This window comes from Sceloporus undulatus, chromosome 3 (genome assembly GCF_019175285.1).
Source record: "Sceloporus undulatus isolate JIND9_A2432 ecotype Alabama chromosome 3, SceUnd_v1.1, whole genome shotgun sequence".
Classification (NCBI taxonomy): Eukaryota; Metazoa; Chordata; class Lepidosauria; order Squamata; family Phrynosomatidae; genus Sceloporus; species Sceloporus undulatus.
In genome coordinates this window covers 212031664-212046118 of record NC_056524.1, presented here as the reverse complement: position 1 = coordinate 212046118, position 14455 = coordinate 212031664, and the positions used below count along the sequence as shown (strand labels likewise).

At 40.9% G+C, this 14455-nt stretch overlaps 1 protein-coding gene across 2 annotated transcripts in view; it reads left to right on the top strand.

Moving 5' to 3' along the window:
- Positions 1-12792, top strand: part of FGF8 (fibroblast growth factor 8) — a 22436-nt gene extending 9644 nt beyond the window's left edge. For both annotated transcript variants that reach the window (XM_042459123.1, XM_042459122.1), the window contains exons 4-5: positions 4832-4938; positions 11181-12792. In XM_042459123.1, the coding sequence (XP_042315057.1) occupies positions 4832-4938; positions 11181-11468 (395 nt within the window). In that variant the 3' untranslated portion in view covers positions 11469-12792. The remainder of the gene's footprint in view (positions 1-4831; positions 4939-11180) is intronic.
- Positions 12793-14455: the final 1663 nt, after the last annotated feature.

Sequence of the window (14455 nt, the reverse complement as noted above, 5' to 3'; positions counted from 1 at the left end):
ATCTATCTATCTATCTATCTATCTATCTATCTATCTATCTATCTATCTATCTATCTATCTATCTATCTAATAATTATATTGGTTTATACAATATAAAACATACATTATCCAAAAACAACTCTGTTACACACATAACACAACACATTACACAAATAACACAACATACCAGCCTAAATTATACTTATCCTAAACCTAAACTACATTAACAACTAAACTACATTTCCCTCAATCTCCCCTCCCCCATATCCTCCCCTTATACATTGAAAAAAACAACACTAAACTCCCCAAACCACAACTATACTTTACAAAACTTACACAAACTAGACTGACTTCCAGCTTTCCAAATCTGAAAATACTAATGCTTAGTCTAGTCATTCAAGGGCAGTGCATCCCCCCTGCCCTTAAGCAGGGAACACCATTGTGCTTTAGAGAGCTACTGTACAGGCTGTTGGTTGTTTGCCATGGTTGGCTATCAGCTGAATGTAGTTCAACTGAGATGCACACATCATTGAGAAAGAATGGACATCATTGTCCCTAGTCCATGCCTCTCCTATATGGGGACCTGAATAACTAGTGCATAGCTTGATAAAAGTGACTTGCATTAAGGCTATAGCTGACTAATGTCAGGGCAAAGCAGGTAGAAGTGCTCATCTTCATGCTGGCTGAGGGATTCTGGAAATCATAGTTCAGAAAAGGAAGTTTTCCAAGTTCTGGTCTTAATACTCCTCTTCCTTTACAGTGAGGTGCTGTCATCTAGCCTTTCCAAAAAGAGTGTTAGGGAAAATGGAAATTGGTTCCTTTCTCATTCAAAGGGATTAATTCACTTCCTCTGATTGCATTACAGGCAGCAATTTTGTTCCCAATGTGAACTTGTGGAACTATCCCACAAAGGCTAAAGACCCTCAAAACAGATTGTCTGGTTGACTGAGTAGGGGAGAGAAGAGCTGAGAAATATGTGTTCGAGTCTGTCTTAGTCATCAAATCAAATTCAATGAAGCAGGTTGTGCAGCTAAGAGAAAGATCATTCAGGAACAAAGGTGGGGCACCAGAATTACTTTTCCTCAACAGAGTTTAGGATTTCTTTAGATCCCTCTGGAGGAAAAGCATGACCATTGCCTGGGGGATTCAGAGTGTTGTAGTCCAGAAAAGTAAACTTTCCAAGTGCTAAATCCTTTGGAATGGAGACAGATTAATCTTGCATTTGTGGATATGATGGAGCACATGATGGCTAGAGCACTGAGTGCCACAAGCCATGCAGAGCCTGAAAACACATAATCTTGGTGAGCAGAAATCCCGATTACTTCTTAGATCTATTTCCCAGACTTCTAGATCAGCACTTTTCTGGGTCTCTGGTCTCTAGACACTGGCTGACTGTTTTGTCTATGGCTGTATCTGCTGCTCATGCTTGCTGTGATGTGAGATGTAAGATATTGAGGGTTGAGTTGGGGCCCATGCAGATCCCAGCAATTTCAAAAAGACACTGCTTCACACAATACAACTATGTAACTGGAGCTCTTTAATCAACCCAGTTTATATGAAGAAGTGGCCTGAAAGCACAGTGCTAAATGACAGAACAATTGTTTCTTTATTTATGGTACTTATAAATATCTTAATCTAATTTTTAAATAATCTCTAAACAGTTTACACATATTATATCTCTGCGTCCTCCCTGACTCCCATACACCTGCTCTGCCTGTCCTACATTTTCAGCTACCTTCCCTGTCATTTTTGCCTGTAAGCTATTTTTTTTTCCAGTGGTTCATGCCATGTTCTACAGTCTCTCCTCTACAATTTCCACCTAAATAGAAGGCTTTCTGACTTAGGCTACAGATGCTCTGTATTTGTATCACTTAGATACCATTTGGCCTGCCATGGTTCCATCCTATGGTATCCTGGGATTTGTATTTTTGTGATGTATTTAGAATTCTCTGCTAGAGAACTCTGCCAATGAACTATAGATCCTGAGTCCATAGGATGGACTTGGTGGAATTAAAGTTGTATAGTTGCCTCTCCATTTTTGTGGGGGATCTGCCTGCAAATATTCAAGCCCAATTGGCTTGAATGGCTGTGCGCTTCCCCACGTGCACCATTTTAACCCTCCCCGCTTGCCGGTCCACGAAGGACCAAGACCATGGACTCGAAGTCCGTGAAAATGGAGGGATGACTGTATATCGAATTGCTATAACTGTGCAGTGTGGATATTGTTCTATCTGTAGGTGAGATCTGGTGACTGGCTAGAATTTAACATCTTGTAATGGGCACTGTTCTAGCAAAGGGAAGCAAACTCTGTGAGGTTCATCCATCCTGAGGACAAAAGGCTTTCTGGGGTCTAGCTTACGAATACATTCTCCTCCTAATGTCATTAAGATCAGAACTAAATTTTCAGTTCTTCATAGGTGTAGTGGAACCTCTTGAGTCCTGAACAGCAACTACCAGTGTAAGAAGGCTACCCAGAACAAGAATTATGTTCAGTTTCTGTTGTCTCTTTCATGCACAATGGTGCAGAGTTGGGAGGGTAGCAAAATGTTCCTTTGGGGATGACTGACTCCAGTTCTTTGGGGTTCATGCAGCAGCAAGAAGAAGGGGACAAGCCATTGATCCATGATTTGCATAGCTGCTTCACAAGTCAATCAATGCCTCCATTTAAAAAAACTGAGACTAAATCAATATGCCCTCTCAACTCTCACAAAGGTGAAATGCATTAAGGGGCCGGCCTTACCCTTCATGGATTCCTCTATCAGCTGCAAAGTCAGCATCACTACAGAGAGACAAGGAGACAGAGAGGGGACTTTAGCCATCATTAACTCTTCCTGATCTACACATACACATGCAACAAGAACAGGAGACCAAATACAGAAATGCCAAGGAGAAATGGATTCCTTGCCTGTTTCCTTTTAAACAGGAGTTTCTAAGGGCTTTCTAGTAACCTACTTGTTCTGTGTTATGTATCATGCTCATATGTCCAGCTGTTTCTGTGTGAGGTGGGGACTGGGGAGCATTTTATATATATAACAACTGGGAGTACCTTGGTGTTAAGAGCAAATTGAAAAGATAAAACATCCAATATTGGTAGAAATGCTGTAGACACCAGGGCTAGTCCAAGACATTTTGCTGGCTGATACAGAAGAAAAATGGCAGTCCCCACTCCCACCCAATCCAAATCAAAATACATTCTATCAAAGCTACCCAAGTTATTTTGGTACCTGAAGCAGAAAATGCATTTCCCAATTCCTGCCCATGAATCCTCCCCAATAATAATGAAATAAACTCAACAGTTTGTTGCCCTTTTCATAACACTAAACATCTCATTGCAGGTGGTGGTTTTCCTCTGCCAAATCTAATTACCATTTTTGGACACTATTTGAAAATAGGTTTGATTCTGACTCTTGCTTAGATTTAGGCCTGCTGTTTTGTGAAGGTAGCATTTGAATGGAAATGTTGTTGTTGGGGTATGGTGGGAGGTAGAAAAATCAGGGAATCAGTGCATACAGCAGCTCCTCAATTTTTGTATACACTATGGAGATCCCTCTTCAACTCATGTTGCCAACTGTGTCATCTACAGACTCCCTTTCAATGTCTATATCAGAAAGGAGGAAAGTAACGACTGGTATTCTGTTAATAAACTATAGTGGTAGAAGTCAGAATTATGCCAGTACAACTAATTTTTTTTTAATCATTGCAGAGGTCAGAATTCTCTACTGATCACATAACAGCCATATTCCCTCTCACCCACAACACTCACCTTTTATGAGCTGCCGCTCCCAGACCTAGCCATTATCTGAATTCACAGTGGCAGGCATTCACAGGAACCTCTGGGAGTCCTCCAGAGGTCCCTGCAGATGATGTCCTGCTCTGCAGGAAAATAGCTGGACATTTGTTTGCTGCTTCTTCCCCCAATGCTCCACTGTCTGGGAAATAGCTGGGTTTGGGCAGCTACAGCAGAAGAAAGTGGGATTTAGGGAAGTTGTATGGGAGACTGCTGTAGCTGTGCCTCATGGCTATGTCTCCTGATTATGTTTCTTGCAAAACATAATTCAATCTGCCTTTGCTTCCAGTACAGAATCTGAAACTCAGATATCTTTACTTCAGTACTGCATGTAAGTTATTCCCTGCACTATAAGATGGTGTGAGTGTACTTTGCTTTTCTGGCTCCAATAAAAGCAAACACCTAAATGCACAAATCTTAAATACACAAATCTAATATAGTGTGATGGATCCCAAAAAACATTTCTAAAATTTTACATATTTGAATTTTTATCTAGGATAGTTCAGAATGTAGGCAGTGTGATGGTTTTCACCTGATAATACAAAAAAAGGGATGGAAAGGAAGAAATATCCAATGTCTTCTTCAGAGGTCTCCTTTAACTTACCTTCAAAGTTTGTTTCTCATCAAAAGACTCAAAATTTTTCCATGCAGGAAAGCTCTTGACTATTGTTGGTCCACCCTGATCACACAGACCACTACAATTGTGTAACTACTGAAGTTACACAGCATCTTGCCTTTTTGTGTGTGAGAGTTTTGTTCCCACAGAAATGTGATTTAGGATTAAACAGACTACTTCTTGAAAACTGTGTGGCGATCAGCTTGTATTATTATTTGTTTGTTTGTCTTTATGTATGCATTTCTGTTGTGTTCTCACATTTTTACCTACCTATAAAAACATACAAAGCAATTTCCAACGTAAAGCTTACAGTCTAAAAAAGCATGATACAAAAGGAAAGGGGGATAGAAAGGGAAAAGGAAAATAAGGAGCATTCAAGTGCCAGGTTTTAATGTATTGAGGTTCAATACTGTAACACTTACACCATTTCATTGCCTGGTTCCTTCCAGCCAAGCTCATTGTGGAAACAGACACTTTTGGGAGCCGAGTGAGGATCAAGGGGGCAGAGACTGGCTTCTATATCTGCATGAATAAGAAAGGAAAACTGATTGGCAAGGTAAGGAGACAAGCAAACTGAAGATTATGAGGCATGTTGGTCTATTCACAGAGACTTAATTACATTGCATACCTTTCAGGGAATCTGTTTGTCATTAGCCTGTGGAAACTCCTGCCACTAGAAAGTTATAGTCAAAAATGTGGTAAACTGCAAGCATCTCTATTAAAGGAGAATTGAAGTGAGATAAGACCATTGCACAGGTTGATTTTTTAAAAAATCTAGTAGATTTTGGCCTGTTACAGACTGCAAAAATAAAGCTGCTTCGGGTCTTGTTGGAGGTATGCTATTTAAATGATGCATGGGTCCTAAGAGTCCGGAGGTCGCGCCAAAGCCACACTCCATTCCGAAGCACTGGAGTGCAGCTTTGGTGCAGCTTCTGGATTCTTAGGATGTATGCATCATTTAAACAGCATACCTCCAAAGAGACCCGAAGCAGCTTTATTTTGGCAGTCCGTAACAGGGATTTGATTAGATTTTTGCAGGTATCTTTCACTGTAACTATTAATTTTTTTTTGGTAAGACTGCTGAATTCTCCAGGAAAAAAAACCTCCACAAAACAACAGTTTTTTTAACCTCACAGGTAAGAACACTGAAAAAATGGCTTTTGTTTTGACAGCTCAAAACCTAGAAGAATTTTGTATGTGGAATCCAATGACTGAGGAATTTTTTTTACAACATACACCTCTGTTAACATGATCTTTCTTCCTTCTCCAGCTCCAGCATTGCTGTTGACTACTGTAGCCAGCATATTTGGGTGTCAAGAAAGGGCAGAAAATGTGTTAGTTATTTAATATGTTGTTATTTTATTTAGGGAGAGATAGATCCTTTTGGACTTTTCTGTTTCATGTGCCAGAATACCTTTTTCTGATTTTGGGTATGTATCTTGTGTGGTTGGAGAGGCACTTTGTGCTGTTCCGCCTCAGGTAGCAAAATGACTTGAGCCAGCCTTGCCACTGGCCATCTTTGCATAATTTAGGTATAAGTCTAGTTGATGATAAAATTAAATCCAAGACCAAAAGAGTACATACACTGATACATGCAGAAACGTTTTTCTTCTTTTTCACTTGTATGTTGGGCCAAAAAACAACAACAACCCACCTTGAGGAATATTTTAGCAGTACTTTAAATAGCAATACCATTTTGACTTGTTATGGTCTTATGCTGGATACAAATCCAGAACCTGGAGAAGTTACAACTCCCAGAATCCCCCAGCCAATATGTTTATTAGCCATGCTGGCTAGAGGATTCTGTAGGCTAAAAAAGGCAATTTTTCCGAGCTCTGTTGCAGATCAGTTTCTCCTTACCTCATGTGTTCAAAGTGGAGGAAATCACATTTCCCAGCACAAACAGAGATCTATGCTACTGTGAGCAAATGCCTCCATTCCACGTATGCACTATAGCTGTGAGACTAACACAAAAACCTATGAGAGAGCATCTGTGATGATAATGATGAGAAAAGCCACACATGCTGTTTGCTGGACAGTGGTATTATATACACCAAAGTGGAGGAAAACATGAGAATTGGCTTGGAAAAGCTAATCTCCATTACCATCCTACATAAATCCACCTGACAAGTTTTCCCTTTGTCACAGCTATTTGTAGGCTTTCACTTCCCCTGCTGATTTTTGTATTTTATTTTTTAAAGGATGTTTTGTTTGGTCTCCGGGTATGGTTTCCACACTACACTGATGTGAGCACATGTACAACTTTTATTTAAAAAGTAAACCAGAAGGCTTATGTTTTCCCTGCAGTACTATCCTATTATTATTCAGAAAACAATACAGTAGGGTGAAGGAAGTGTGGCCCATGGGCATGTGCAGCCTCCAGGGGCTCCCAGCCCAATTTTTAAAAATGGGGAAAATATTTCCAAATGCCCTTCAGGAGGCCTGGGGGGCAATTTTTCCGTGTCCTCCTGGGCTTTTTTAGGCCCAGGGAAGATAATTTTTCTAACAAGAAGTCAATGAGATGTTGATTTCTAGACCACTTCCTGTTGGTGTTTTGTTGTTTTTTTTTTTTAAATATTCTCTTGGATCTAAAATGGGCCATGAGGGCAAAAAGATGCCCCCATGCAGAGGATGTGTCCCTCTGGTGTTCTGCAGGGCAAATGTGGCTGCCTATAGTTGCCATCTCTACTGTACAGATTGTATTCTGTTCTTGCTGAGCAGCCCTAGATTTCTGAGGACTAGCTAAGCGTAGCATTAAAGGGATTTGTTAAAAAAAAAAAGACTAAGCCCCTTAAGCACACTTCTTAGGGAGCAAGTCCCCTTGACCTTGATGACATTTGAGTAACCATAGGGGTAAACTGACCTATATAGAATGATTCCACTGAAAAGGGGGGGGGGAGACTTTTGTTGGGACCAACAAGTACCATTCATTTCGCAGATTCTGCTCTAAGTGCTTTCTATGTTAAAGACTTTAGCTCACTCCTGTTAGCTTCAGACAGCATAGTCAGTAGTGAATAATACTGGGAGTTACTGTCCAACAACACCTGGAGGACCACATTTTCCATTGCTAATTTAGGACATATTTACAGATTTACTGTGACATGCTACTTGGGGAAGTGTTTTGTTTTGTTTTGCTGAAGAACATTCAAAATATGCTGTCTTCTGTCTGATCTCTTGGCAAGTAGACCTTGTCCCTTTGCTAACTCCTTTGCTCACAAGCAAAGTGAGCCATGCTCACTTAGTACTGTTACATATTAGTGTAAAGTATTTTTAGAGTATAGTGATCAATTTGGGTTTAGCCTTAGAAGAACAAGTGACCCTCCAGAGATTGCTGGACAGCAGCTTCTATCATTACCCAACATTAGTTAACGTGGAGTTTCAGTCCAGCACCTCTGGAGGGACACACAAACTCCATGCTTGCCTGGATGGGTTCCAGCATGCATTTAGGAATAATGTCAACAAAATGCTGTCTACAAAATGAGGTTTGAAAACACATAGGCCAGATCTGGAAACATCTCAAAGGCTGGGATGGGGAAGTCAAGTATAGAGGGATTGTATCTGGTTTCTGCTGGGTGAGAGACAAAGTTCAGTGCACTAGGTGGTCCTTGTTGTATCTCACAACTAGGACTCAGCTGGCTGTGACATAACTCATCCATACTCAAGATATTTTGTTGTCTTTTTTTTTAAAATGCAAATGCAGCCATTTTGCTGCCTAAGGCAGAACAATAAATGCACCACCCCAACAAGATCCATACTCCTCCAAGTAGCAGAGCTATTTGAGTATCTGATATAAAAACACTCACAAGCACCTTTAGTCAAAAATAAATAATAACAATCACTTTAATAGCTAATAATTTTCTGCTTCTCTCTTCCTAAAGGTAGAACCAGCTATGTAATAGAAAATGGCAATGATGGTCAGAATCCTGTATGAGATTTATGTATGTTTAGGCACCATAGTTACAATACTATACAATGAATCATGACCTGACTCACTACGGCATCAGTCAATTCCCTTTTCCTTTCCCCACTTACTAGGAAGTAACCATTGCGATTGTTGGGGGTCTGTTCCCCTATTGCTCAGGAAACATCTGAGTGTTTTCCACCTCTTCATGCAAACCATCTCTGCTGCAACAGGGAGAAACAGGGTCCCTGGCCCAATCCCCCCCATGCAACAGAGATAGCTTGTGTGTGAGTGTGTGTGTATGTGTGTGTGTGTGAAAACATCAGTCAGCCACTTCTCAAGTGACAGAGGAACAGACCCCTACAGATCACAGTGATTGCTGACTGGCAACTGGGGACTGGAGGACTTTCATGGATCCCAAACAAGGAAATATGTAGGGATCATAAATACGAAGCAGTCACAAATGTGTAACTCTCAGAATTACATGTTTGTAATTACCCAATAGAATTCTGGCCATCATCTTTCCTTTAGTTTTCCTAATTCAGATATATTAAAGGCATGGATAATTTTAAATTCTAATATATGCAGTGGGGAAAACATTTATACCCATTTCCCTTTCACTGTGGCATCAGTCAATTCCCTTTTCCCATGTAGGACTTCTTGATTAAGTTCTCCTTCATTGCTTTACTGCAAGGGACAGCTGGATAAAATAAACAGATGTACACAAATTTGCTAACTTTGCACTCTATATATAACTCACAGGAGAACTGGGAAATGCACATTTTCTACTACAGCCTCCAGTTGGCTATGAGAAGATTAGAATCGTAATACAAAAAAGTAACTTTTTAATCTGTGGGTCACAGCAATACTTATTAATACCGCTTAGCCAAATGTCAAAATAGCATCTACTGGTCCTTATTATTTTATTTATTTCATTTGTATGCCTTCTCCACCCTGGAACACTGCTGCCCACAGTTGTCACTGTGGCAGGGAAATAAATGGCAACATGGTAGACCATGTAGGTGTAGCATGCCTCTTGCAAGCTTTCCACTTCTAGGATGCTTATTCCTCCAAACTAATCCTGCATTAGTTTCATTTTCAAAGTTTGGAAAGTAAGGGTCTAGGATTCCACTCTGTTGCACTGGAAGCAAGACATGTCTTTGTGGTGGGCTTTATTGTGATGAAAGGTCTGAGTTTGTGTGACCTTCACATTTTCTTGTCCACTCTTATAGCCCTGAAACCTTCTTCCTAGCACCACAAAGGCACCCTCTTCCTCCTCCTCCTTATGATTAATCTTTGCCAAAAAAGCAATAGATCAGAACTTTCCTCCCTCCAAATAAGTCAAGCCACAAAGTAGGGGAAAGGTCAGAGCTCAGTGGTAGGTGCTTTGCATGGAGAAGGCTTTAGGCTTAATCCTGGTGTCTACAGATAAGGCCGGCTAACTCTAACCCTGGCTAAGAGTTGTGTCAAGTCAATGCTTCTCTAACATAGCATCTTTCAGATGTATCAGCTATTGTTCCCAACATTCCTAGGGAGCATGGGGCTGTTGGTTGGAACTGAAGGGCTTTGTAGCCAACACATTTGAAGGATGCTAGGCTGGGGAAGATTGTTGTCGATAGCTTGGTGAGCCAATGGCTTAAATCAATCTGCAGTTCCTGTGTAAGCATTGCTTACCTATAACCCTCCCTGAGTAAGGCTGTTCTTCGTAACATAGCTCAACTTTTTTTTTCTACCTTTGCCCTTGGTTGCTGAATATGTGGTTCATTCTGAATTAAAACCAGCCAGGAGCAAAGGAATGGACTGCTTTAATGCTGATGTTAATTTGAGGGCTTGTTGATTTGCTTCATTTCTCGAATACTGTTTGGGGCCTGATGAGCTGTGTACTTGAGCATATCCACCTAAGAATATAAGTATCTCCATTGTCCAAAGGCTAATACTTGTCACAGTCTGCTGTGAGTGTACTGAAATACATGCTATCTCCTGAATAGGTCTATCACACTATGCTTTTATAACTGCAGAATCTTTTGCATTTCTAAGGGAAACAATTTCATCTAAGCCAAACAGCCCTCTGTGCATAACCATTCCCTTACTAGAGGTTTTACACTCTTTGCCATGACAGAAGATAAAAGATGTGTGAGAGATAGGGAATTCACAATTCCTCTTGAGCCCCTATGAGTTTGTCACTTGGTAGAAAGTGCCAGGACAGCGTTGAATGTGGACCTCTGAACAGTCCCATTTGAATGTATAATGGGCTGGGCCACATTCAAACAAAACATCCCAGGTCTAGCAGGTTTTCTAAAAAGTGCTAAGGATACTTGGCACCTTCAAGAGGTGGCATCTTCTCTCACACATTAAAGCAATGAAAGATACATTCTAACCCTACACAACTAGGATGAGCTAATAAACAGCTAGAGGAAACAGATAGAGGTGGACAGTGTGGTGTATGAGCATAAAGATAACCTCTGATAGCTTTCAGTTTCCATAGCTATGGAGTCCGATTTCTAGAAAGATATTTTTATTGAAAAGAATGTTCAGAGAGCCAAATGGGAGTTATTAGTGCTGCTAGTACCTTCAGTGTTGTAAGTCCCCAAAACTTTGACTTTGATACCCTGACTGTTGTGGATGGTACCAAGTGAAACAGACATATATACGTGTGTGTGTGTGTGTGTGTGTGTGTGTGTGTATGGATGAAAATATAGGCTGTTCAACACTTGCCTGGCACAATTTATATGCATTCTGCATAGATGGTAGTCGAGAAACAGTGAGGCACTTATTTTTATTTTTTAAATTTGATTTATATTTCTGCTTTCTCCTAATTGAGACGCAAAATGATGCTATCAGTAAATATATCCACTTGTCTCCTTTTGTCTTTCCCTATCCTCCTTGCCCACACACAGAGCAACGGCAAAGGCAAGGATTGCGTCTTCACAGAGATAGTGTTGGAGAACAACTACACAGCACTGCAGAATGCCAAGTATGAAGGATGGTACATGGCCTTCACCCGAAAGGGGCGTCCCCGGAAGGGCTCCAAGACACGTCAGCATCAGCGTGAGGTGCACTTCATGAAGAGGCTGCCCAAGGGCCACCAAACAACAGAGCCTCACAGGCGCTTTGAATTTCTCAATTACCCTTTCAACCGGAGGAGTAAAAGGACTCGGAACTCCAGCCCTAAGCCAACCCCCTGACCCGCTCCCTGTTAGTGCCACTCAGGCCCACCTTCCTTTCCCTTTTGTTGGAGGACATTGTGTAGAAAAGACTTCAAAGATGGACAATGGCTAGAGAATGACCTTCAATGATAAGGGGTGGATGGAAAAAAAAGGGGGGGACTTGATCTAGTTGTTTATAATTGTTGTTTTTGTGTTTTTTAAAAAAACAAAAAGAGGCTCTATTTTTGTATTCCAACTTCATTGCTTTTTAAAGAAAAAGCAATGTAATGTTCAAAGACTTGTGGAGGGATGCTCTTCACCAAGAAACATTTTGAGTCCATTGGGAGGGGGAGGCGTGTCTTATATTTTAATATGTTGTTTTTTTAATGTGGGGTGGGTGTGGGTAGGAGGTAGTTGATCTAGGGATAAACATAGACTATGCTCTGTCCATTCATATAAATACATTTGGGACCAAATTTCTACCTCAGATAAAACAAATAATTTAAGAGGATGCAATCCATCAGGAAATGTTGTGCAGCTTCCATTTATTTCCATGCATCTGTGCAGGAGGTGTTTGTGGTATCTACAGATTGCAGTTCTTGCTCAGTCTCAGATTTGTACAAGTTCCTATGAAACTAAATAGACTTGCAGGCACAAACTGGGTGGGATTTGCAATCACTGTTTCCATTTTTTAGTCAGAGCAAAAACAGAATGACTGCTGAAGTGGTACTGACTTGAGAGTGATTGTCACCACTGAGGTGATACCAAGGCCATTATTTTTGCTTTGTTTGTCCTGTCAATCATATCTCCACAGGTCTGAATCTTTAAAAAAAATACTGTAGACATTTTTTGTATTATTTGTTCAGATAATAAAGTGCCACTGAGTTCAAATTCATATTTTCCCCATTATACCTCAGTTTCCAAGAAACTTCTTTCCTTAAGTTGCCGGTCAGGTGCAAGAGCACACTCTAGATCTGGAGAAGCAGGGGTGTGCTTGGGTTCTGAAGGAGGAAATAAAGAAAAGAAGTGATTTGCCCCAGCATTAACCAAATACATTTTGCTACCTATGCCAGAGCAGCAAATGATGTCCTCCCCTCTCAAGCCACCCATGTTATTTTGGCAGCTGGGGAGAAAATTCTACAAGCACTTTCCCCTTCATGTAAAAATATAATGATAAATTCAATAAGTCACAATCCGCTGCCTGAGGCAGCTACCTCATTCTGCCTAGTGGTAGAACTAGTCCTGATGGTCCTAATAAGCTAGATGTTGTTGTACCATCCTGCACATATCTGAGCTCATCTGATATTTCAGAATCTGAGCAGAGTCAGGCCTGGTTAATACTTGGCTGGGAGACACCAGAGAATGCCAGGGATCTCCAGGTAGCGCTAGCAAGGAATCTTGCCTGAGACTTGGGAGAGCTGCTGCCAAACAAAGATGGACCAGTAGTTTCCTCTGTTCCTATGCTGGCGGTTTGGAAATTCCAAGTCACAAAATCCAGCCTGAGAGGTAATACCTGGCCCTACAAGAGTGGAGCATGCAACCTTGGTTAGAAATCACCCTTTGTGAAAATGAGCCTTTACAGCTTTTACCAGTACAGTAGGTTGATAAGTGATTACAAGGTAAGGGAAGATAATTCTGCTCAAGACAAATGATCTGTCTTTTTGGGCTACATATGGAAATTCAGTGTTGATCTTCACTCCCACTGAAAATACAGCTTTCCTACTGCCTACATTCATTCTCTATTCGTCTGCAGGCTTCTAGAATGGACTCGGCTATAGTACTCTGAAATGGCTAGGATGGCTTTTTTTTTGTCCAAACAGGAACTGCAGATGCCTTAACTTACATATATATCTATGGGTATGACAGAGGAAAAAAACCTGTGCCAGACATTTGATTTAAAAGGAGCCCTAGTACTTTGCAAATGATTATTTAAAAAAGCAAGAAGAGATCCTTTTTTAAAACCAGCAGCAACTCAGTGTATGAAAACTGTTTAATTACTGTCTCAGCACAGGTTTTTCCCAATAGTTTTTAATCTTGAAGGTTTTTTTTAAAGGTAACTGTACACAAATTTAAATCTGAAATGGTTTGAAATATTTATTTAAGATGTGAATTAAAATTTTTCTACTAGTACAAATGAGGCTTGCTCTCTGGTTGTGTGATTTCCCACAGGGACAGGAATTTTCCAAGACTAGAAAATGAGGATTGGGAGAAACAATTCTGTAAACAGAGGTGAGAAAAAAACCAAAAAAACCTAGGGGTTGCAAATCCTTTAAGGATTGACGCCTTGTGTTGGCTTTCTGGGACCAGGTCATCACCACAGCTGTTTGGAGTTGAGCTATGTGCTCTTTGGACATTTTTGTTAAAATATTTCTGATGTTGCGCAGCGTGTGAGGCAACACGTCAACGTTTGGCACCAGATTTTCCACTTTCGTGACTGTAGTCAGCAGCTTGTGAGCTGGAGAAACACCTCTCCCTTTCTTAATGGGCAAAGAGACACTTCTCTCAGATGAGGCTTTTATTCTTAGAAGAAGTTCCACTGTGTACAACAATATATACATCGACACCATCCACGCTAGTAACAACCCTCTCTGAGGTAACATGCTTGTCACTCCTCTAACAAAGGCTCCGTGAGGCCTACTAGGCTTTGCCTCTCCCTCTGGAGTCACAAAGAATCCAGCCTCCCTGCCTGAGTGACTGTTCAGACTGGCAGCATTCTACAGGACTTTACAGCACTTGTTGACTATCCTTTTGATGTCACTTCCTGCCTAATCATTATGGCTCACAGTAACCCTTTTATGCCTGGTTACTATTAAAACCCACATTGTACATTTTTCTTGTGACTCTATACCCCAACAATCCCCTCCAAAAATGAACAATGTGTGTTTCCATGAACCTTCCCGTTCCACACAGTTACCTCAGGCTTTAAGCTTCTGCTTGCGGTGCCATGCCCAACTGCACTGACAACATCTCATGTCCATCTACCTGTAGGGCCTTTGTGAGGATGTCTGCAACATTGTCCTCCAAAC